Source organism: Ornithodoros turicata, chromosome 4 (assembly GCF_037126465.1).
Source record: "Ornithodoros turicata isolate Travis chromosome 4, ASM3712646v1, whole genome shotgun sequence".
Lineage (NCBI taxonomy): Eukaryota > Metazoa > Arthropoda > Arachnida > Ixodida > Argasidae > Ornithodoros > Ornithodoros turicata.
In genome coordinates, this window is record NC_088204.1 from 56506447 (window position 1) to 56532450 (window position 26004).

At 43.0% G+C, this 26004-nt stretch overlaps 2 protein-coding genes across 2 annotated transcripts in view; one reads left to right on the forward strand and one right to left on the reverse strand.

The window, feature by feature from the left end:
- On the forward strand, window positions 1-22376 carry LOC135391604 (eukaryotic translation initiation factor 3 subunit L-like). The gene is made up of 17 exons (XM_064621910.1): window positions 1-199; window positions 373-424; window positions 507-636; window positions 690-766; window positions 855-910; window positions 1723-1792; window positions 1850-1923; window positions 3421-3501; window positions 5344-5589; window positions 9688-9992; window positions 12450-12555; window positions 15028-15101; window positions 15515-15575; window positions 16567-16608; window positions 16675-16767; window positions 22158-22238; window positions 22311-22376. Exons 1-17 carry the CDS (start codon window positions 167-169, stop codon window positions 22341-22343), a joined length of 1614 nt encoding a protein of 537 aa, XP_064477980.1. The 5' UTR covers window positions 1-166; the 3' UTR covers window positions 22344-22376.
- The window catches only part of LOC135391607 (developmentally-regulated GTP-binding protein 2-like), a 9589-nt gene continuing 5611 nt past the window's right edge, over window positions 22027-26004 (reverse strand). Inside the window, exons 9-13 of the mRNA XM_064621919.1 lie at window positions 25315-25489; window positions 25170-25258; window positions 25023-25081; window positions 22523-22576; window positions 22027-22463 (exon numbers count right to left, since the gene is read on the reverse strand). Of these exons, the coding sequence (XP_064477989.1) occupies window positions 22377-22463; window positions 22523-22576; window positions 25023-25081; window positions 25170-25258; window positions 25315-25489 (464 nt within the window). The 3' untranslated portion in view covers window positions 22027-22376. The remainder of the gene's footprint in view (window positions 22464-22522; window positions 22577-25022; window positions 25082-25169; window positions 25259-25314; window positions 25490-26004) is intronic.

The window sequence follows — 26004 nt, forward strand, 5'->3', positions numbered from 1 at the left end:
ACACTGGTCATCGTCATCGCCATCACCACTTGCATGCTTGCATGGTGTATGCGCTGGTTTTCGTGTTCAGTGTGTCGGCGAGTTTGTTAAGTTTCCGTGTGTAGTTGTTCAAGAAAATCTGCGTAGTAGAGCTAGTCTTCATACCGAGTACCTATACGGCAAGAATATGAATGAACCGACAGACTACGTCGATATGGAGGTGAGGTTTTTGCTCCTTTACCGAGCCCGTTCACGTGAACAATATGTGTAGCTCATAGCGCATCTGAGCACGAATAAAATCGCTTTTCCTCAGGAGACAAGCATGTATTACATGTACTGCGACATTATAGCCACCGTATACGTTTCCATCCATGTTTTCTGTTTCCATTGCAGTACGATTCATATGGATACGGCGCGCATGACATGGACATGCACGGGGCCTACGGTATAAGACTTTTCTCTCTTTTCGGTTAATTTCCCGACAAACCCCTTTTCAATGTATTGTAACCTGTACACTGCTGTTATAGGTTACAGACAAGATGGCGATTTCAGGAGCCAATACCAGCTCACTGAAGCAATGCAGAGCACTCTGCTGTACCTAAAGAAGGCGGTTCAGGATGGCAATGTGTATGAGATACAGAATATCTACGAGAACAAGTAAGATAATATGTCCCTGCTGTGACCTGGTTACGATGTGTGTTATTTTGTAGTTTAATGAAGGCGATGGAACAGTATTTCAAGACATTGCCCCACCCAAACTCAAAGGAGATGGCACACATCTTAGATGGTAATGTTGAAATTGTGCCTCAAGAGGTCCTAGAGAGTTGGCCGCATCGAATCCGAAAAATTAAACTAGTTTGTGTTTTTCTCTGCAGATGAGGTGTTCACAATACTTTACAAGGAGTTGTACTACAGACAGATTTATGCCAAGGTGAGTTCTTGGCTTGCATTCACACAAATCACGTTTGTGAAACGTTGCACTCAGAACAGTCGTGACCGTACATGGCCAAACATACGCTCAAATACTACCGGGCACCTTCACAAAAATGAGCGCGCCAAGGCAGCAGGAATGTAAACACTGCCAGGGAGCACTACCGCGCAACCGCAGCGCGCCCTAACGAGCTTTTCGCCAGAGTTTCCTGACCAGAGAGAATATTGAGAGGCCGTGCTTATACCCTTCTCGGACGGCAAGCCCAAATGCCTTTGGGGAGTTTGTCTTTCCAAGAAACGACCTTTGACAACCCAAAGCAGCCCTTTTAAAAATTGCCCGACAGAGCTGCCCAGTGACCTTTACAATACAGAACTAAGTACTCTCAATAACAGCATTTGACCACATCGTTTCTAACAATGCTCAAGTGAAAGATAAAACGTATAAATGTGGCAAAAAGAGTTCGGGTCCAAATTATATTATAACATTGTGGGTAAGTTTTTGGTAAGATTACAACTTTAGGATCAGGGCACAGAATGAAACTGAAACAGGCAACAAGAGGCTCCTATATGGCTTGCCTGATAAAGGTACTCAGTAAAGGCCATTTCAAAATTGGAAGGCCCTTTATTGAAATATGGCAGTCGTCGAAAAAGCCAGAAAGCAGCGGAATTGTGTTGTGCCTGCCTGTTGTGTGTTTCAGCCTCAGAACCGTTACCTTCCATCAGGCCCTTTATGTTAACTGTCATTTAGAATACCGTCTGGCAGGGAGTATTGCCATTAATGAGATGTTGAAGGTAGGTCTTATATCCTTGCAGGGAGCCCCCAAGGTAGAGGAACGTGTCGAATCGTACTTCAATTACTGCGCCCTCTTCAACTACATCCTAAGTAAGGCATGGTGTTGTTTTGACGTGTGCATACTATTGTCCACTCTCTCTCATTTAGGCACAGATGGGCCTGTTGCATTGGAGCTGCCCAACCAGTGGCTGTGGGAAATCATCGATGAATTTGTATATCAGGTAAGCCAGAGTGTGCGCACACAGATAACACACCCAGCCCAAACTCGTCAGTGCTGATAGAAGTCCCTTGTCGCACGGGTGAACTGAGGTTAGAAAGATTGCTATATTGAGAACGTTATGAAAACAGATAAAGTGGGTGTGGGGCAGTGGCTGGTCCTCCTCCGTGTGATCATTAGACAGACACAGACACATATTTAGAGCTCGAAGTTTTCGGGCTTAACCTGATTATTCCCCGAATCTGCACCTCGAATTGAAGCTCGCTAGTTTTGGGTTAGAACCGATTAATGCCTGTGAAATGGTACTTCAGGATGATAAGACCAAAAAGAAATATCTGAATCCAGTGCCACCTGTTGACGAAGTCTGCACTCTAATTAACTCTGCAACTGTGCAAGAATGTTTCAAGCAGTCTCAAGAGAGTGGCCATAGACGGCACAACCCTCTGGATGTTGGTGAATGCGGAGGTGTGGAAACCGAAGGTAGCATGAGTCTGCTGAGGACTGGGCTACTGATATCCGGGATTCGAAGTACTAGTGAAAGCGTAAAAAAGTGGAATTGACACACCTTCAACTCCTTCGACTTCATCTTCCGCAGCGGCAACTGTGTTGCTTTGTTGCAAGTACTGCACAATTGAAATATCACCGGAACCAGACGAAGTGCGAACGCGTTGCTTCCCAGAGGCACCTAAGGCTGAAGTCAGGTGTGGAAAAGGCCAGCAGTGAACGAAGACAGCAGCCCACCTTGACGGGTACACCTGTTCACCAAAGAGAATGCGAAAAGTAGGGACAGGGTGTAATCCACAACTTTGTCGAAACGACAGAACCCACATAGGTCCAGCAATGAAGATGAACTATTGCAGATCAGCACCGCACTTTTTTATGAAAAACACAGTAGGCAAAAATATGTTGCTGGTGTATGTTATTTCTTTGAGAGATAAAGCCCAATTTCTCTCCGTACTTACAATGCTGGAAAGGTTTTCACCCAAATATGCATGTTTTTGGAACATGAATTTATTTCCCCAGTTTTTACCCCTGAAATATGAAACAAAATGAAAACTTCCAAAATTTAAAACTAGAGAATAAGCAGCTGCAACATGAAAATGTACATTCAAAGCCCAACTTTCAACAAACAGCTAGTGCTTGCCCTGATGTGAATAATGCAGTACACTGGACATGCCATATCTGACATATATATTGGGGAAGCAATTTTTTCATCTCACTCTTTGTTAGCTACTGGTTTCATCGTAATAACTGGCATTTTTCACCGAGAGGGCTGGCTGACTTTACAATTAATGAGGTGGCCAGCTAAATTAGATATTGGAGTCTAGGTCGTGTTTGTGCTGACTTAATCTGTCATTTAAATGACACGAAGTCTGACAAATATTCATTTATTTTGTGTATGTTGGTTTCCTAGACCACTTATGCATGTTAAGTAGTGAGCAATCGTGAACAGAGCTGTGCAAATGCTACACATCCATTATAATGGCTTTCCTACTTTCAGTTCCAATCTTTCAGCCAGTTCTGCAGCGCCCTTGGCAAGCGTACTCCAGACGAGATGGAAGCACTCAACCAGAATCCCAAGGTGTGTTTGCGGGAAGCAAAGCAGTATTGAACAAAATTCACAGTATTATGTCTTTTCATATTTTATCAATCTCGGTACAACGAAAGAAATTGTGGTCCCCGTGGATTTTGTTATATCGAAATTTGGCTGTAATATGCAATGGTTGAGGAGTAAAAGTATACAAGGATGAGAACGCTGATTGAGGCATAGTGTACAATGTGTGTGGTCATATGCTCAAAGTATTTTGCTTTCACATTATGTTACTGTTTTTATATTGATAGCACAATTGATTTGTGTTCTGAAATATAAAACGCACATTGGCTTTTTGTGTAGTTGATTTCTTTATATATGAAGCAAGCACTTGTTCACATATTCAACCACTTTTGAATCTTTGCACCTGTTTTCACCATTATTTCAACTTTAACTTTTATTTTATGTTTTGTTTGTTCGGTGTCCTCATGACGGGAACGTCTCCCTGCACTGCATGTTACTGCTTGGTTGCCAGAAGTTGCATTGCTTTGCATACGCAGATACAGTAGAACCTCATTAATTCGAACTTCAGGGGACCACAGATTTTTGTTTGAATTATCACGAAGTCTGAATTATCAGAACCTGTGTTCCAATGCAAGATTCTGGCTCGTGGTATAAGCAGGCCTCATACAAAACATGTTTTGGCACATACTAGCACAGGACAGTGGTTGTAAACATCATGTGGTCCCAAACATGCAGAAAACAGCCAACTTTTTATTTGCTCAGCAGCCTACTTAGTGAAGTACTTTTCAATTGACAACTGCTTTGTTGCTGTATGAGTCTTCAATACAAACTTCTCTATACGAGCTAGAGCAAGTAGTTGGGTCTTGTGACTTCCATCCATATTGGAACACGCCATCACGGTCACCCTTTCCTTACTTAGTTTACCTCCCTGCAGCGTTCGCCACGACGACACGAGATCTGACTCGGCAGGCACCTAAAAAACAGTCCCAGATCGTCGGCATTGTAAACATCGCACGGGGCATACTCCCTCAGGACGGTTTGCAGCCTCGTTGCTTGCCAATTGGTTACGGCGCTCGGATCCACTGCAGCCTCCTCACGGCTGACAGTTTCGAAGTACTACGAGACGATCCGCCAGTTCGTTGTCCTTCGCCTGCAGGATAGGGTCGCTTACCGGTAGATTCGAACTTCTGGCTCGTTTCAGCCACAGGAGAAGTGCCTCTTCCACACGAGGGTGCGCAGCTTCCCGAAGCTTTTTCCGGTTCGCTGTAAAGCCATGTGCCTTCCCTCGAATCCTGTCTTTACTTTTCATGATCGCCGCTATAGTACTTTTTGCGATGCCATACTTAGTCTTCTTCAATCCCGACTCCACTTCGTCGATAGCAGTCAGCATTTCCTTCAGGGAAAGCGTTTTATACTTGGCCCTCGTTGACATTGGTTACAGCACACCGCGGACACCATCGGTTTCACTTCTTGCGAAGAGGACGCACGCAACACGCTGTTCTGAGTGGACAAAACGCAACTACACAATTACCAGCCACGCTCGCACGTGCACCTTACGAGAGGCACACTCTGCTCTCAGCTCTCCCTCGCACGGAATTCGAATTAACCGGAGTCTAGGTTTGAATTAAGTGGGCTAAACTTCGAAATTTGTTTGAATTAACCGGGAATTTGAATTATCCGAGTTCAAATTAACGAGGTTCTACTGTACTATTATGTGAGGCACGTGTAACGATGAAATGTGGCAATCGTTACTACTAATTACCATTAGTTTTCGCGTCGTATTTCGTCTGAAGTTTAGTGCAACTTTTGTACATTTTGCCACATTCGTTGAATATGGATACTACATGGATGACACTACTTTGTGCACAGGTGTGGAATGTGCACAGCGTGCTCAATGTACTGCACTCATTGGTGGACAAGTCCAACATCAACCTGCAGTTGGAGGTGTACACCAAAGGAGGCGACCCGGACAGCGTAGCCGGGGAATTTGGCCGCCACCCTCTCTACAAAATGCTGGGATACTTTTCTCTCATTGGTCTCCTGCGTCTACACTCATTACTTGGCGACTACTACCAGGCTGTCAAGGTGCTCGAAAACCTGGAGCTCAACAAAAAGGTATCCAGCTAAGCTTGGTATCTACTCACATAATGGTTGCGTTAAGTAGGCGCCTCGAAGCGCGAGTGCTTCAGACTCCACATGTTACCCAGTGCTCCGATTTCAGAAAACTGCATTATTTTTATAACTGTTATGATCCTTTTGTGTTAGTGTACAACTTCCACACGGATATTGGCGGTTGTTCATGGGAAATGCGGTGCTTTAATGCAGACGACGCGCCATGCAGTCGACTTCGCAGTAAACAGCTCCCATGGCGTCTGTTACAAATTCTTATCTTTTCCATTTCGTTCGCTGTTGCAAGGAAAAGTCTTCACAACCGCCCTCGTCTCTTCCAACGTTGCTATAGGTTGAAACTAAGCCAACGTGTTCTACGTCTGTGCACTGCATGAGCAGACAACAGGATGCGGCATCAGCGAGCGAGCAGTGTATCGCTCCAAAGTTGCTTTTCACTGTTTAGTGCCCGCTCCGAGTGTCTCATACTCCCGATTTGAGTGTGCCAAAAGAGGGACGCCTACTTAACGCAACCATGAGTCAGTGGACATTCACGATCTTTGGCAGCAACACAGTACGGAATGAATAATGCAGTGTCACTGGCAGTGGTTTACCCAGAATTTCGTCCTTGGGGTGTGTTGGGCTCCGCAAGAGGGTGTCTTCACATCCTTTTGATGAAAAATTTTGCAATCTCGCAAAATTTTAGGGGGTCTCCTGAAGATTTTGGGGGGGGGGAGGGAGCCTGGGTAAGTCACTGGTCACTGGTGTTACCAAAACGAGTAAGGGGGTGTCTGCAATCTGCATTGCTGGGTAAGTACGATGTCCTCATGACCAGCTGTGTCACCTGTCAAAATGAGTTCATGCTTTTACATCTTCTAAAACAAATCCTTATTTTGTGTACAGAATATCCTACGTCAGGAATAAGATAACCAAGGGAGAACCAGGATAAGATAAATAAAGATTATAATAGAATAACCATGTCAGGGGTTTCTGCAGGATTTTTACCTCAGAGGGGTGTTTGGACTAGTGTATGGCGTGTGCGACAAGACTTACTTTGCCGACCACGCGCCAGCGGTATCACTCCGTACCAGTCAGTTTTCCACACACCATTACATTGGCTCATTCCTTACTCCTCTTTTGTCCAGCACAGGTATTGCCTTTATCACTATTGGCCTTGTAGATGATAAATAAGTAAATGTATCTCTGACATGAACACACTGGCCAAACTAGTGGCTTCATCAAACACCCCATGGGACCAGTGTATTTCCGCTTCCATTATTTGGCACCATTTCTTAAAAGAACAGTTGGATTTTTCGTACGCATTATGCCTAGGGCCCTCAGTTTTCGGGTTTTAGTAAAATCGCGTGATATACTGAGAAGTGATGTATTTTCGGGTAAAAAAAAAAAAAATATGTGTTGAAATTAATTAATAATTGGGGGTTTACATCTCGAGGCAACTGAGATCATGAGCGACGCCACAGCGGTCGGTCTGTGGAGTGTTGAAATTAAGTGAAAGAATATTTATTAAGAAACTGGTTGATAATTCACTGTATAACCACTAAGGCTTGCACTGGCCCCTGTTTATAGAAAGAATAAGTTGTATGTTCAGTAAAGCATCATCCATCGATGAGCGTTGAGAGCATGCTCGCGCTCGCGTTGGTATGCCTCGTATATCGTTGGCTGTTGCTGCATCCTGTTTACTACTCCGCGTACTTTGCTGATAGAAGATACTCCCTACAAGATTTGGAAGTTGGCTTCACCTAACACTTCCGTGTATTGCGGACAAGCCCACTTCAAGGAACGCCGAGCTTTGCTTAACTCTTTGTTTCTTCGCTGTTTAGCGTGATTTTTCCTGATTCCTTTGCTATTTTTGGTAACAGCACAAGAAAGGGTCTCGTCGACATATACGGAAAGCACTAACAGTACAAAAATCCAACACTGAAGTTTTCAACTTGCTTATTGACACAAGCTTTCATGTAGCAGACTACATTTCTTCGGGCGTGAAAAACACAGGGCATTTTTGGTACAAAACCAGGGCATTACATTGGTTGGCGTTGTCAATCTGCAAGGCGGCTTCACTTCATTATTGAAATGAATTTTGAGGGACAAGGGAAGCTGTCATGACCCCATTAATCTAACTTATCACTGAACTAACCAAGTTGATGAAGTCTTAGGTTAGTTTAGTGAGAGTTTCTGTATTTTGTTTAGTGAAGTTAGGTTAGATTAATAGGGCCATGGCCGCTTCGATAATGAAGTTGGGAGTGCGAGGCAAGCTGCCACAGCCGCACTAATCTAACCTAATATATCACTAAACAAAGTGTATGATGTCATAGGTTAAAGATGGCTTTCCCGTAACACAAATAAATGAATCGAAAAGTTCCGCTAAATCTACAAACGTATACTTAAAGCAACACCAAGCATTCGTTGAAGTGGGCTTAACGGCAATACATGGAAGTGTTAGGTGAAGCCAACTTTCAAATGGTGACGCCTACCAAAGGAACATTTTTCACGCTAGAAATCGGACCTGCATGCAAGCGTCCACAAATCCAAACCCGACGTGTTTTATTTACTTCACCCGTTGTAACGCGGCGCGGTCAGGAGCGGAGTTCGCACGTGTGCGGCTCAAGTCCTTGGTTTGCACTTTCGCAAGCCCGGTTTACGGGTTTTATCGGGTTAAACCCGAACTATTTTGATGTAAATCGGAGGGTAAAAACGGGCCTTATCGGGTTTTACCCGAAACTGAGGGCCCTAATTATGCCCGAAGATTGCTTAGTTTTTAGGATCTCCTGTCACCCGAAAGCCAGAAGCACTTCAGAACAGTGCGCTTCGCAGCCCAATATTGCGCACCAAAGGTTTTGCAGACGTGGCATATGGGCAGGGGCACAGCGCATTCATGCTCAACTTCTCCGCTTGAGACACGATCCAAGAGTTCATTTTACATTGGCATCCAGATAACTGCTGACAAAATCGACTCTCAAATTCTTGACTTGCCAGAAGGCTTAAACAACAATGGCAGCGATGAGGATGTCGATGCTCTCCCGTCAACCACTGCAATCCTTGCCGCCATCAACACGCCCATGAGCGTGTACAGTGGGAGTGCTACAGTGGCAGGAATTTGCCACAATACGTTGTTCTGTAGTGTTCGTGCAGAGAAGCATACGTGCATAGGCCATTTTTTCTAGCCACTTCGAGTGTTCTGGATAAGGACTTATGAAACAAAGTGGATGTTTGCCAATGACAAAAATTTTTTCATTGATTCTGTGAAAAGTAAAAAAAAAATAGTCAGCAACTGTATCAACTGTATAAGGGGTTGCCACATGACCGGTATTTCACCTACATGGCTGGTTATCTGTTGCTTGTTCGCTGATATTTTACCATGGAAGGCATTTCATAGAGAAGTTTTGGCAAATTCCCCGAACAGCTCAAAGGATTTTGGAAAGGGTCCAACTCCGTAGTAGTTGTGGTAGTACTTTATCTTGTTTCCCAGTCTTGCTTTCACATTGTACATTGTAACATGAACAGTCGAAACAGAACGAAGAGAGTGTCTTTGTGCACGCTGCTGAATGAGTGCTTTCCCTCCTGATAAGCTGTTCTTTCAGCCACTCCTATTCTCTCTCGTGTTTCCCTCGCCCAATCCTCTGCTCCTCCTCCTCATCTCCTTTGGGTCTCACTCACTCAGCCGGTATAATATTTCATGGAGAACTGTGGAAACCAGAGGTACAGTTGGGGACACGGCTGTCTAAAATCTCCAGCCCGTGGCTGAGCAGTCCCCTATCGATGACGTCGCGCACAGAGGAACTATACCATTACAGTCTCCGAGGTAAGGCCATGCAGCGCCACCTGTCAGGAGAGAGTGCCATCGCATTCTCAGTGTCGTCTGCTAGGGAGAGCAGTTCAGCGCGGCCTTCCCTCGAGGAAGGTATTAGTATAATTCCTTCGTGCGTGACATCGCCGATAGGGGACCGCTCCGTTATGTTTAGACAACCGTGTCCCCAACAGTACATAACACGCAACATTGTTTTAACCTAATCCCCCTGTCTTTAGAAGATGGAGAAAGACGTATGGAAGGTGTACTGCTCCGAGTGCAGCTCCTCTGTTTGCTTTCAGAGCCTGTACTCCCGGGTGCCCGCCTGCCAAATCACCACCTACTACTACGTGGGCTTCGCGTACTTGATGATGCGCCGCTATGCGGATGCAATCCGCACCTTCTCTAACATACTGGTGTACATCCAGCGCACTAAACACATGTTCCAGCAGCGCACCTATCAGACGGACCAGATCAACAAGCAGACTGAGCAGATGTACGCACTGCTGGCCATCTGCTTGGTGCTGCACCCGCAGCGCATCGATGAAAGCATCCTGTCACAGCTCAAGGAGAAGTACAATGACCGCATGAATAAGATGCAGAAGGGGTGAGCAAATCTGTTGTTAAATTTGAAACTGATTTAAAAAAAGACTCTTCTTGCAATTTTTACCATTACTAACCCAACCTAGCTACAAATCTGCAGTCTGAATTAAGCCCGTGAGAAGTATTTTACGCAAATTTGAGCTCAAAACACATCAAAGTTGTGCCAAATTTCAGTTACTGAAAGAGTGGAGTAAAACCATAGTTTGTAAGAAAAGTGATAGGATTAGTGATAACCATTGTGTCCTAAAAGTACATAGAGTAATTTGCTGTGCTAGAGTGGTTCACGACCACAAAAGGCAAGGTAGCATGACAGATTTTTTGCAATATCTAGAGCCCAAAGAGAGTCGAATACCTAGAGTCCTTGGAGTCTAGGATGTTTCCTCTGATGCAATCTTTGATTTAAACACTGTTATGTTTGAACAATGCACACAAGACCATAGGATAAAGGGACCAAATATGTAACTGTCTGTAACAGAGGTTGAATTGAGGGATTTGTGGGATCCTCAGCACACAGGCTTTTTTTATCGAGGTATTTGAGTGCGGGGACACAGCATGGACAAAGAACACAATCACAAGCGCTCACTACCAACAGTGAAATTTATTTGCATCACAGTCGTGGTTAAGTACTCACAATCTCTTCTCTTTCCCCCTCTCCCCCATACAAGTGGAAGGATACAGTAGAACCTCGTTATAGTAACTCCGCTTTTAGTAAAGCTCTGCGTATAGTAAAAGAGAACTGCGGTCCTGACTGAATTCCTATAGACCCAATGGCTTAGTTTTCTGATATATGTAGTAAACAGAAAAATACCAGTAAATAATGGTTATAGTAAATGGCGGACACTCAGAATGTGGGTTTCAGTATGTCGGATCCCACCATCTTGTCATGTTAATGACACGGGAGATGTTGCTTGCCGCTTGTGTATGTATATACAGTCGCTGACTGATTTTTCGGACATGCACGATTATTCGGACTTGTTCGCGGAACGGCCGCGAGTCCCATAGAGGTGATGTATAAGAACGTCCAAAATTTTGGACGCCGTGCAGCTCCGTCGCTCGATATTTCGGACTCTGTTTGCCCAACCCTCGAATTTCTCTCTTGGGGTGACGGAAAATATTGGTATCATCTGAAATTCGTATACAAAAGAAATCAACCAACTAAAATATTGAGGCAAAAAAATAGGCAGTGATGATTGTTGACTTTCCATTCCTCTGAGTAGAAGAGGTCTGTTGTAGCGCCGCATGCGTTAGGTGAAGCCTACTTGCGGACTTGATGACGGCAGTGCCTCTGATAGTGTACATTGACGAAATGTAGCTTCGGGAAATAGAAGCTGATGTTATCAGGCAGAGCTGGAAGCGCGTTAGGAAAGCATCGACAAATTTTTCCAGCCTACTAGGGCTTAGTAAAGTTTATTTTGAAGCGAAATTCGTTTTTTCGGACTGCTCGATCATTCGGACGTTTGCGAGATCCCCGCAGAGTCCGAAAAATCGGACGGCGCCTGTATATATATATATATATATATATATATATATATATATATATATATATATATATATATATTTATATATATATATATTATATATTATATATATATATATTTATATATATATATATATATATATATATATATATATATATATATATATATATATATAGTTTTTTTTTTGTAATGCTGCAATCAGCCGGAAAGGGAACAGCCAATAGTGTTCATCCACTCAATGTGACGAGGATGCATAGCGGCATAGGCAAGGCAGTTCCTAGTTCCTGCCAGATTTTGCATGCCCAGCACGTGTTTCCTAGTTCTCGATTTGGCGACGTGACGGGTGTTCTGTTTTTGTGTAAGACATGAAGTTTGGGACACGGTGGACAGGGCAGAAAACACAAAGTGTTGACACTGCTTCGAAAGACACGTTTCTACAACTGGTGGACAGAAGCGAACTGACATGTAAGCAAATCTCCGCCCCAAATTTGCCATTTCACAAGTGACAGTCTCTGTCCTTTTGCAAGCCTGGAGAACTTTTTTGCAATGTATATAAAGTCTATGGCACCACAGGCTTCAATTACATCATTTTTTATATCTTTATAAAGAATTTTTTTAACACTGCAGAGTTCCTATTACAGTACATAGCACTGTAATAAATCTCTGAATGACTTCTCCTGCTCCATTTATGACTACCGATATAGTAAAATTATCCACAAGTCCCATCCAGTTTACTATAAAGAGGTTCTACTGTACTAGTACATGTTCTACCAACAAGCCAAGCTATTTTACTTAGCTTAAGCTTTTTTAGTATGGATTTTATCCACCAGCCAGTCCACGCTTATGCCGTTTGATAGGAACAGGTATAACAAATGACAAACTGGATAATAATTGACAAAAAAAAAGATTGCAAACCTGTTTCTGTTGAAAAAGACAAGCCGTGCCACGAGAGCCACTTGCTTGAGACATGCTCCACCTTGCAGGGACATGAACGAGTTTGAGGAGGCGTTCAGTTTTGCTTGCCCGAAGTTCCTGACTCCGGTCCCACCGCCCACCTCACCTGACAAGCAGAAAGAGGTCAAGACAAAGGTACTTGCAGTGAGATACTGTATTTACATGAGGTAGAGTACTGAGAGCAAACCCAAGAGTATGCAGTCTTCCACCACTTCTCCTTTTGGTCGTGAGCACAGTTCGAAGTTCTGCAGTTTGCAACAAACATGGCTAGTGCTGTCTGTCATGCACGTCACACTCATACCCCTGTCAGACGGTATTCTGAATGACAGTTCACATAAAAGGTAGAACTGTGCGAATATCAAAATTTCCATTGCGAATAGCTTACGAATATTTCACTCATACTGGGCATCGAATCCGAATAATTTCTTCAGATAGCGAATTGAATTGGAATACTCAGAAAAGGCCCAATTTGAATAATTTCAAATATGTCATGGTGGAATATTTTGTGGTGCTGTGCTCATTAGATGATTTCTTTCTATTAGGTGATGAATTTCTGCTCCAAACGTGTGAGCCTTTTCACCTAGCATAACATGTCGTGAGACAAGCGTCTCTCGGTGTTGTGTATGGTAGACTGCATTAATTAGTGGGATTAGCTGCATTGAGAGTTAGTTGACATGTTCCATGCAGCCTGCTTTGTGTACATTTCCTCGTTTCTGTGTTTACATTGTGAATTTCCTGTACTTTTTCTAGAAACTGCACATATTTCCACCTGTTATCGAACATAACTCTGAAAGTTGGGAGTACATCTACTGGAACCTGCGATGCCCAAAGTACAGTGTTGGCCATGAGCTCACAAAATTTGTAGACTTTAGTGAGAGAATAATGTAACCAGTGTAAAGCAGGCTTCACCTAACGCTTGACTGTTGTGAGGCGAAGCCGACTTGGAGAATGGAGCCGCACACCAAAAGAACAATGGCGCCAACGTGAAGTGGGCCTCACCTAACTCTTGGATGTAATGGGGTGAAGCGGACTTGCGGAATGGCGATAGCGATACCTCGTTTCAGTACTATTCGAAAAATATTCGAAAATTTCGAATACTGAAAATAGGTTGTGCATGGCATTCGAATAGCATCAGATATTTGTTTCATATTCGAAATTTCGAATACTCGCGCACTCTAGTAAAAATTGAAGGACGATTAATGTAATTAATGCAGCGGAAATGCGTTAGCATTCAGCCGACCCACCCACTACCACTATCCACCCCTAACTATCACTAAATGTTACTAACTACACAGCCACATCAGCGGCGCAAGCCTTCTTCCACATTGGCGGCGTACTTTGAAATGCTGCTTTCTCTCTTCCTCAGTCTCATTCGCCCGCTTTCGGCGCCGAGCAGCGGCATCCGCTGCCTGACGTTGCTTGCGTTGTTCCTCGGTTTTGGCAGCTCATTGCCTTCGCTCAGAATCCATCTTCTTTTGGCGCCTACTTGGCCCGGCACTTGTACTCGGTTCATACTCCATTGTGCTCTTGAATTCAGCCCATACATGCCTTGCACACCCGCAAGTTAAGACTCACCCACGTATCTGGTGCGAAGCCAAGACCGCTTCTGCAAATGTGCTCCTCTCCTTGACGTCACCCGCCGCGGCACGGAGCTTCTGCTCTGTGACTTACTTTCCCTTACTCTCAACTCTCCACTGCCCTCCTCGTTTCTCATGCGATGTACTTCCCTCTCCACGTTTTGAACACGGATCGACACCGACACTTTTCCTTGAAACGGCGCTTCTAATGCCCACGCATTAAAAGGCCTTTTCGATTTTTAAGTGGCCTTTTTGGAGTAGCACCTGTCACACGAGCTGTAAAGGAACCTCTTGTTTCCTGCTCCTTGCACCATCTAGTTCGTTTCTGCTTCATTCTGTACCCCTTTACTAAAGTTGTCATCTTACCAAAAGCCTACCAACATGGTTATAATCTGGACTCTCTTTGTCAAATTTTGACGTTTTATCTTTCACTCGAGAATTGTCTGAAGCGATGTTATTGGACGCTGTTGTCGAGAGTGCTCCGTTTTGTATTGTAAAGGCCATTGGGAAAGCTTAGTTGAGTGTAAAGAGCAATTTTTAAAAAAAGCCGTTATGCTGCCGTATGAAACTGTTGTCAGTGGTGATTTTTCAGAAAGGCCAATTCCCAAAAAGGCCTTTGGGTTTGTCGTCTGACAGGAGTACTAGTAGGGCGATCCTGAAAGTTTCCTGTGCTGGTTTTCTTGTTTCAGTCAACAAAAATGAGATGCGGCTCCCTGCATTTTTATGCGATGCTAAAAGCCCTGAAAGTAACTGGTTTCAACCTTCGGAACTTTTTGAAATACACGTAGCATTGGTAGAATATTTTGTGTGTGTAGATTCACGTTTCACTCTAATTTGTCTCGCAGCGTTCGAAGAGGCACGGCAAAAGGTGTACTGTGTGGAAACTGTTAAAATTGAGACTGCTTCACTCTCTCGTGGCATTTTAAGAACCGTTCACTGCAGTCGTTCATTAAAGCCCCCTCTTTGCTGCATATTTTTTCAATGGCATGGCTCTGTGTGCATTGCAAACTAAACATTTATGTGTTTGCAGGGCCCAATGCAACAGCAGCTGAATGTGTTCTTGCGTGAAGTAGAAGGACAGATCATGATACCCACAATCAGGAGGTAACCTATATGCATTAATACTTAGGCTCCTATGTTTTATGGCTTTGTGTTTTTTCTAAGTGGAGTGGTTGGAGAGGTACAACAAGGTTTTACATTAGAAGCTATAAAATAGGACAATATTTTGTGAAAGAGCAGATTTTTGGGTGGAAAAAGAAAGAGAGAGAAGGGGCACTTCTGGCATGTCAGATGAACACAAGTTGCTGAGTATCTGTACTCATTGTGTAGTTACCATTTTCCAGTGCACATATTTGTGCCCGAATTTGCATTTTGGCAAGTTCATCTTTAGGGTTTTTACGCTAAGTGTTGACAACGCAAATTTGGGGGGTGTGGAAACAGGTTTTACTGGGTTTAACCACAAATGCCCTTGCACAGTATCTAGCACAGCACTCACACTTTTTTCTTGACCATTTCAGCTTCCTCAAGTTGTACACCACTCTACCAGTCTCCAAGCTCGCCAACTTCCTGGACAAAGCGGTTAGATTGCTTTCTCTCACTGCAGGACTGGGGATTTCTTATCTTTAGGCTCATTAGTAAAGCACCCTCCAGAAGCGTCTGCACAGGCTTGGATTTTCAATGTGGCTTTTGTTTGTAGTCTTTTGCAGCATCATTTTGCACATCATTTCTATTCCACTTTGTATACTAGAAAAGACGCTGTATCTCGCAATAGTGTTTGTCAAATTAATGCATCATGTAAGAGTGGCATCACAAAATGTCACAACAGCACACAACCAATAGCATGTGGTGTGATTAGGGTGGGGAACGTACATAGCACGGGTAATTTTTTGCAATCTGTATAAGCCAAATAGAAACTTGTGACAAGCAAGCACCTTAACCTCGTGGTGATTCTTGTTCCACTGTTTCCGGTGATTGTTGTTCATTTGAAGCAGAGAGTTGCAATCTTGATGTCCTAAGAACTATGAAATTCAATCGTCACCTCTTAAACGGTACTTGTCATTGTTTATGTCTACAAGTAGAGCAGCTAAAAGCTTCTAATTACTGTAATACCCTTAATGTTTGCTAGCCCCTAATTTTTGCAAATTGAATACCTATGCTATGAATTTTAAGGGCACGCAAAAGATCAAGAATTGACTATTAAAAAAACCATGCCACAATCATAAACTTTATTGTCACAGCTGGTGGGAAGCATTTGAATTGCTTTTATCCAATGCCATGCGGACTATCCCAGGCTTATCACGATGCAAACGAATCAAGACACAAATTGTAGCATCCGGAATTCGTGAAATGTAGTGGTTGCGAATATCTAGGCAAAAAAATGGGGATGCAAAATTGACGATTTTTACGGTAGTCGTACGAAGAGTTGTACACAAGCTCACGCAAATTACCTGTATTCAAAAATGCTGAATGCAGAGAAGTTCAGCAAGGCAGGAGCATGAAAGAGTAGAAGCTACTGCAGTTGTGGGTTAATGTCCTAACAGCAGTTTTGGTAACATCTCATTTTCATCAGGACAAGGCAGAAAGCTTCTACAGCCACCTCATGAGTTTTAAGGTGAGGGTCACTCCATTAAGTACCTCTGGTTTTTTTAAATACAATGGTTCTCGTTAATATCAACAGCACAAGATGAAGAATGTGGTGTGGACCAAGGGTTCCAGCAGCCTTGATGGAGAGTTCCAGTCTGGCTCCGAAGTAGACTTCTTCATTGATGGGGTGAGGCCGTATTCTGCCCTGAAGGTGCCCTGAAGGTGCCCTGAACATGCCTGGTATTTACTATGACTGACACCGCAGCCTGCTAAATTTTAGCTGTCAGAACAATGCTCGTTATTGGCTCACAAAATGATCACCGTGTTTCAAGCGCGACGTTAAAGCCATCAAGAAGACAGTGATGTTTTGTCTTCAATCTTACTTGCTTGTCCCAACCAAACGGTTTATTTTCTTCCACATTCAGGTTAAGTGCAACTTCCCCCTTACATACACAGAAATTGAAACACTGAGGGTATGTCATAACTGCGATAGCCTGGAGGGAGCAGTGAAATGGCATTTTGGATTGCTCAATATCCCACGAATTTCATACTGAAAGTTCATCCGCCATGGCCGCACTCCCATCGGGTCTTGCTGCTTCACGGAGTGATGCGGACCTCATTACTCCTCTTATGGGATACTAGAGGTTTTCCCATCGTATTTAATCCTCATGCCACCACTTTTAATCCTTATACCATGGGATTTAATCCTTCTGTTACATTTAATCCTCATACTACCAGTTTTAATCCTTATGCCGTGGAATTTAATCCCCAATTCTTGGGTTATCTTTTCATTACTCTTTTCACTACAATGTGATAGTGTAGGACTGCCTGCGTGATTTATGACCTGTTTTGACTATTTCATTGTTTATGGCTATAAATTGGCTTTTTTTGTGACTGCCTACTCTATGCACTACTATGGGATGGGATGGGACTACATACCAGCATGATTTATGACCTGTTTTGACTATTTCCTCGTATAAGGCCATAATTAACTTTTTTGTGATGATCACTGCTCAATGCATACTATGTGATAGTATGGGACTACCTGCATAATTTATGACCTGTTTTGACTGTTTTCTCGTTTACAGCTATAATTTGACTTTTTGACTGCTACTACTATGGGATGGTATGGGGCTACATGCATGATTTGTGACCTGTTTTGACTATTTCCTCGTTCACAGGCATAAATTGACTTTTTGGACTATCACTGCTCGCTGCACTACTATGTGATAGTATGGGACTACCTGCACGATTTATGACCTGATATGACTATTTCCTTGTTTAGGGCTATAAATTGACTTTTTATGACTATGACTGCTCTATGCACTACAATGGGATAGTATAGGACTACCTGCATGATGTTTTATGATCTGTTATGACTATTTCCTTGTTTATGGCTATAAATTGACTTTTTATGACTATACCTCCTCTATGCACTCTATGGTATGGTATGGGACTACCTGCAATGTTTATTACCAGTTATGGCTATTTCCTCGTTTCCAGCTATAAATGGACTTTTTGTGACTATTACTGCTCTATGCACTACAATGGTGTGGGACTACCTACATGATCTATGATCTGTTATGACTATGAGTACTATTTGAACTACCATGTGATAATTTAAGATTCCTGGATGGTTTATGACCTGTTATGACTATTTCCTGGTTTGTAACTACAAATTGATTTTGATGAATACGACTATTCTTTGCACAACAATGGGGTTTTATAAGACTAGCTACATACTGTAAACATATTTTTATACACGATGTATTAACTTTCGTGAATCGCGCATGGCATTCAGTCACTTGCAAAATTATTTGTGAGTACTTCATTTCGCGATTCCAAGGCTGTTTCCTTTTGCTGGATAAACGTCAAGCTTTGTTTGCGAGTACAGTTTTTCATGATTTTGAAGCGGTCACAAAATTCGCAAAAATTAAAACATCGCGAATAAAAATACGTTTACAGTAATCTATGACCTGTTGTGACAGTTCCCTGGTTTACAGCTACAAATGGTCTTTTCATGACGACTACTCTGTGCACTACAATGGGAGACAACAAAAACTTTATTTTAAGATGATGAATAGAGAGTTTCATCGCCAGAGGCGATACTCTACCACATTGCTGGTGGTGATATGGGGAATGAAATAATGAGCCCCTTCACAATAAGGATCGAAGTCAGATTGTGTCCAGCAAGGTGAAAAGAGCTTTGAGCGCAGAGCGTTGATGGGCTAGATTCGGCCGGGATAGTATGAGACTACCTGCACGATTTATGACATGTTATGACTGCTTCATGTTTGCAGCTTCAAATGAACTTTTTATAATTACGACAGTACTTCTTGCACTCCAGTGGGAAAATATAAGACTGCCTGATTTATTACCTGTTATGACAATTTCGTGGTTTACAGCTACAAATGGACTTCTGATAATTATGACTACTCCTTACACCATGGGAGGATAGTATAAGGCTGCCTTCACGATAGCGCCTGCTATGTGAGAATTCAAGATCGGGGCCCCATTCATTTTAACGTAGAAGGCCTGTGACGCGCAAAGAGGTCAATGAAGCGATAAAGTGTAGGGGAACATGAAGGGCATTACGAAGAACTGATGACCAGGATGTGATACTGTGATGTGCCTGTCATTGCTAATCAACTTACATTTGGAAAGAGGCGTGAAAAAAAGGGAGCTTTTTCGATGAATGTCATATTTCAATTGTTCTTGTTCCCAGGCAACTTGAAGCTTGTGTTGTGTTGGTCTGTTTGTATGTTCCAGCTTCAGAGCAATTACTTTCCAGGTAGTTCCATACTATCCCATAGTAGTGCATGTAGTAGTCAGTCATAAAAAGTCCACTTATAGGCGTAAACAAGGAAATGCTCATGACATGTCATATACAGGGTGCGGCACGAAACGTGTCATTTGAGCAAAATTATTTGTGAGTACTTCATTTCGCGATTCCAAGGCTGTTTCCTTTCGCTGGATAAACGTCAAGCTTTGTTTGCGAGTACAGTTTTTCATGATTTTGAAGCGGTCACAAAATTCGCAAAAATTAAAACATCGCGAATAAAAATACGTTTACAGTAATCTATGACCTGTTGTGACAGTTCCCTGGTTTACAGCTACAAATGGTCTTTTCATGACGACTACTCTGTGCACTACAATGGGAGACAACAAAAACTTTATTTTAAGATGATGAATAGAGAGTTTCATCGCCAGAGGCGATACTCTACCCCATTGCTGGTGGTGATATGCGGAATGAAATAATGAGCCCCTTCACAATAAGGATCGAAGTCAGATTGTGTCCAGCAAGGTGAAAAGAGCTTTGAGCGCAGAGCGTTGATGGGCTAGATTCGGCCGGGATAGTATGAGACTACCTGCACGATTTATGACATGTTATGACTGCTTCATGTTTGCAGCTTCAAATGAACTTTTTATAATTACGACTTGTAAGAAAACAGTATAACAGAAAAATATGCGGTCAACGGCTCCCGTGCAGCAATTAAGTTTGCCATCTTCAAAAATACTTTTGTCAAATTCCAATTGCAATAAATTGAAATTTCTGAATTGAACTCTGACATTTGCCTAGTCAACATAATGTTTTTTTTTTACAGAATCAGGAAGCCCGTGGCGAACTTAGACGAATAAACCGGAAGCCAAAATATCTATTGATACAGCAAGTGCAAATAAATTGTGAAAATCTGCTTTTTCTGACGTGCATATTTCAACGGCGCACGAAATCGGCAGCAAAGATGCGATGAGAGGAGGACCTGCCCCTGCCCAGTACCAATGGGAATCCATGTAGCCTCAGATTATTATCGCGATGTCTCTGCCTTTCCCTTTCCTCATGTTTTTTGCACTGTTCTGTCTATCATCTGGGCTGGGGCATGATCTCCTCTTGCTGCATCTTTGCAGCTGATTTCGTGCTCTGTTGAAATACTACATGTGTCAGAAAAAGCAGATTTTCAAAATATTTTTTTGCACTCGCTCTCGCATTAGATATATCATCGCATTAGATATTCCGGTGTGTTGGACTAAGTTCGCCACAGGCTTCCTGATTCTGTAAAAAAAACGTTATGTTGTCTAGGCAAATTTCAGAGCTCAATTCAGAAATTTCAATTTATTGCAATTGAAATTCGACAAAAGTTTATCCGACAAAATTCGAAAGTTTATTGCGGTACGGGAGCCGTTGACCGCATATTTTCCCGTTCTACCGTTTTCTTATTAACCCCAAATGACACGTTTCGTGACGCACCCTGCATGATGCAGGTAGTCCCATACTACCCCATTGTAGTGCATTGAGTAGGCCTAGTTATAAAAAGTCAAACTATAGCCATAAACAAGGAAATAATCATAAGTTATAGATCATGCAGGTAGCCCCATAGTATGTATTGCATAGTAGTACATTTACCAGTGATAGTCACAAAAAGTCAATTTATAGCTGCAAACGAGGAAATAGTCATAAGTGGTCATGAACATTGCAGGTAGTCCCATAGTAGTGCATGGAGGAGGCATAGTCACAAAAAAGGTAATTTATAGCCATGAACAAGGAAAGTCATAACAGGTCATAAACCATGCAGGTAGTCCCATACTATACCATTGTAGTGCATAGAGTAGGCATAGTGATAAAGTCAATTTATAGCTGTAAACAAGGATATAGTCATAACAGGTCATAAATCATGCAGGTAGTCCCACAGCATCCCATAGTACTGCATTGAGCAGTGATAGCCACAAAAAAGTCGGTGTATAGCTGTAAATGAGGAAATAGTCAAAACAGGTCATAAATCATACAGGTAGTCCCACACTGTCGCATTGTAGTGAAAAGAGTAATGAAAAAATAACCAGAGAATTTAGGATTAAATTCCACGGCATAAGGATTAAAACTGGTAGCACGAGGATTAAATGTAACAGAAGGGTTAAATCCCATGGTATAAGGATTCAAAGTGGCGGCATGACGATTAAATTCCACAGTATAAGGATTAGATACGACGGGAAAACCTGTAGATGAAGTGGGAGAGGCTCCTAGAGGGTGCTAAGACCAGAAACCTCTACAATAATTGATCCGCTGTATGAAATAAGGGGATAAGTCGATTTATCCCCCTTTTACTATTTTTGCTGCATACCAGTATGCACCTGCCAATGAAAATTTAGGACCTTATTGTGATTTGTTGGCCCGCTACAGCATGGTGAAAAACGGGAAATGCATGTGTCTCAATGGGACAGACAATCAGATCAGGCCCCTTTTCTCGGTTTGGCATTTTTTGACTTATCCCCTTATTGCATACAGAGGTTCAATTGTGCAACCTGTCACATCCTAAAGGGAAAAACAAAATTATGGAGCAGCCTTTCACAGCTCTGTTCCCCCATGGTTTTGGTCCCATGCTGCTCGCACCATCAATTTACCCTATGCCTGTGTGACCATATTCTGAATACAAGTTGATGATGACCCAGACCGTTCAGTTGCACACAGTCTTTATTGCAAAATTTGAGCTCAATGTTTCTTTTCGATTTTGGAAACAACATTGCAAAATGACACAATGCAATGTCGATTTAGGAGTCTTGCATTCTTTTTTTGTGCAAAAACAGAACATGATCCACATAGCGGACACCAAAGTGGCGAGACGTTACGGGGACTTCTATATTCGACAGTTCCACAAATTCCAAGAGGTAAGCTTAGAAAGGCATCATCTTTATACAGTCCCAACTGACGGGGTTTTTTCTTCCTCTTTCATGTGGCAGCTGTACCGCACCGTGTCCACTCTTCAATTGTAAGGCTGTTGCTAATAAACGTCCCATGAACTTCCATCACTTCTTCACTATCTGCACAACATCCTCGTGGTGGACTACATGAGATAGTCCTACCCTCTGTGGACTGTACTTGGTACTGGTACCCTACAAGTCAAAAAGACCACTGTAATCATTGTTGTTTCCTTCCTTCCTTTGATACTTACCCAAACAAGGGCATACTTAAAGACGTGCACAATTCCTCTGTGAATCACGTGACACTGCAAAGGAAGCAGGGGATTCTTAACAGCCGAATATAGTTTTTAGGACTATCATCTCTCACATTGTCTGTTATTTTTCTGCGAAGTGGGATTTACAAATCAGCGGGATTCCGCGGGCAAGAGGAAAAAAAATTAAAATAAAAGAGCAGCGTACCAACTCATCCAGCACGGTTTTCCAGCCTTTCGTAACTTTTTAGTGCGCAAAGAAAATTGGACTCAACTCTGTCAATCTCTCTCCAGGCATTGCTGTCGCTAAATTTCCTTTGGTTGTGGCACTTTCGGTCAAAGTGCCAGTATTATCGGAAGTGTCTGGCATAGCAGTCGCGACTGATTGGGGGGTTTAACCCCACGAAAATTATGCAGATAGACTGAAATCCTTATATACTTCTGTAAGATATCAAATATTCTGGGGGAAACAGGTTCTGCGAAATTTTGCGGATTCACTGAAAGCTAGGGGACTCTTAGCATGGTCTATCTTTGAGCATGCCTTCTAACAAGCTAGCAAGCACTTTGGCTGGAATTCTGGCAGAAACTGTGCAAATACCAGGCTGAGCAAAGTTCATAGTGCAACACAGACAGAATAATGTGTAAGAATTGCAGAAATGAAGGCCAGCGTACTGGAAAACAACAAAAGTGCCTGCCGAGTACAAAGTTTTAGGAATCTAGAAAGTGCTAGGTGATGCAACGCAGCAATAGAATGCGGACTATAGAAAAAACACGCAGTATTTATTCTGAGATATCCGCGACAATCTCCCCAGAATAGAACATTGCGATTCTTCCACACGAAATTGTCTTCCGTTCCATCAAGCGTGAATGAAATAGTACTCCTCTACGTTCATTGCCTTCACTGTTGATCACTCTGGCGCCGGGCGCTTTTTCTTGTTGGCTGCGCGATACGCTGGCTGCCGCTGCGTGAGACGATCCGGCCATGCTACTAAAGTTAGGGGCGTTTAATATGTGGGGGACAAAAAAGGTACCAGCATTTCGGTGCTCAAGTTGGGGGTGCGTCCAATATGCGAGTAAATATGGTAAATGAACTGCACATGGCGACAACAAATTTATCTCGCTGTGATGGTTATTACAGTAGAATCTCGATACGATCACGGATGATACGAATTTTTTTCCGGTCCCGGCCGGAATGCCTATTCTTCCCATGTATTACAGTTCGGATGATACGAACGTGTTATCTTGCCTCTACGGATGGTACGAACGAGCCGAGGTCGTTCTCCCGTGACGCAAGAGCGTGTGAGTCATGCTGCTCCTTCTTTCAAAAAAGGGAGGGGATCCTCCCCACGAACTCCCTTACATCATGTTGCACAATGCAAGCAATGACTCCCTTTGGTGGTGGAGTTAAGATCAAAGGGATTACAGTCAACCCTCGATTTATGAACACCCTCGGTTCCCCAAAAAATCGTTCATAAATCGAAGGATTCATAAATCGAAAATTCAGTTAACTGAGTACTATCGAGCAAATGCAACAGTATTTTCGAGTTGGGATTGTGCTTATAATGACATATATTGTGTAATTTTGCTTTGGACCATGCCTTCTGCTGTATCAATCTCACAAAGAACAGACGTTAGCGCATTCACACTCTGTTTACTATGCAGTACTAAATTGTTTAATTTTGCTTTGGACCATGCCTTCCGCTGTGTCAATCTTGGAAATAAGAGATGTCACCACATTCGCACTGGACTGGTCTCGGATTTCCTCCGGGATTTTTAACCTCCGTTTATTAATCTCCGGGTGACAGCGACCACCTTATTCATCAACTGAGGTCAGGAACACTTGGTCGCACCTTGTACGACCCCGGAAAACCCGTTTGTTGTTCGGATTTCGAGGGGTAAATAACCAAGGGTACAATACCTGGAAAACGTTTTGTCTGTTCAGACGTCATTCATAAGACCACGGAATTATCCCTTTGAAGGTTTCTGTTGACCTCGGAACGATCCGTTCATAAATTAAGGGCAAAAACGCTGGGCAACTCCTAGTTGGTTCCCAGAAATTCCGTTCATTATTCGAATATCGAGGTTCATAAAACGAGGGAAAAATGAATGGAAAAAGTTTGGTTCCCCGTGCTCGTGTTCATATAACGAGGGAATTCATAAATCGAAGGTTCATAAATCGAGGCTTGACTGTACACGGCCCGGAACCTTTTTACCCCCCTTGCAACAGTAAGCCGCGATGCTGAGTGACATCGCACTGGCTTAGGAAAATGGCGACCTTTTTTACTGAGAGTAATGGAAAATGAACAGTCACTGTCAATTTTCTTGCCTCAACTTTTATTTTGGTTTAATTATTTTCATACGATTTTCGGATTATACAAATTTTTTCCACTACCCCGTGAGATTCGTATCATCGAGATCCTACTGTATTTATGTGTTTGTGCATGCAACTATGAAATGAAAGCCAACTGGTTCCCATTTATCTACCGGTCTCTATACTTACCACATGTTCGATGGTAGCATTCCTTCGAAGAATGAGGCCTTCTTCAAAATCGGGAGGGCCTGCAACAGCCGAGGAAAGTTGTCCCCACAATTTGCGAATGACAAAACAAAATAAGAGGGATCCCCCCCCAGGGATGGCAATACTTACAGCCTCGTTTCTTAGTGTAGACTCTAATGAGGGCTAGATAGTCCCAGACTCTATCCAAGAAGTAGTCTAGGTTCAGCTTCATGTTACAGCTGGAATAGAATATTGTCTCAACGTGCCACAAGTCAAAAGGGTCACTATGCCACACCTGACGACGATGCTGTGTGGCTCACGTGCCAGTCGGTCGACCTCCTGGATGGACACCTGGTCGATCTTGTTGTAGACGTACACGCAGGGCAAGTAGACTCTGTTTCGTAGGATGACATCAATCAGGTCGTCGGGGGTGCAGTCTTCTCTGAAGAGGACTTCGGCATTGAACATTTCTGCATTGTTTGGGAGAAGGAAGTTTAACTTTTGTCCAGTATGTCGCAAGAAAAAGACTACATGCATCAACAAAAGTCCCTTCGAAAAAAGAGGTAAAAGGTAATGTAACTCTTCCGGCTGTCACATCACTGCAACCATCTCCGCTAGCGAAACAGCCACAGAAGGGGTCATGTGCTTACGAGAACCAATAGCAACGATGAGGCTCTTGCTCCTCTGAAGTCGGAGCTTGATGCCCAAGTTTCTTACTGGGATTATATCTCACCAACTATGACACGTAGAAAAATAATTCCTTTTTCCCCCTCGATACTATGTTGTGCAGTATAATGCGTGTACGCTGTAACGAATTACACATATCAAAGTGTCACTCACAACCCCTTGCCAATACCTCACAATGCCTTGAGAATCTGCCCCTTGCAAGAGGTGCAAGTTTACAAACATTTCATTGTTACAGCAACGTGGGGACTCGAAGGGGACGACTACCGCATCGACCATGTACTGTGTAACTGACACTGTA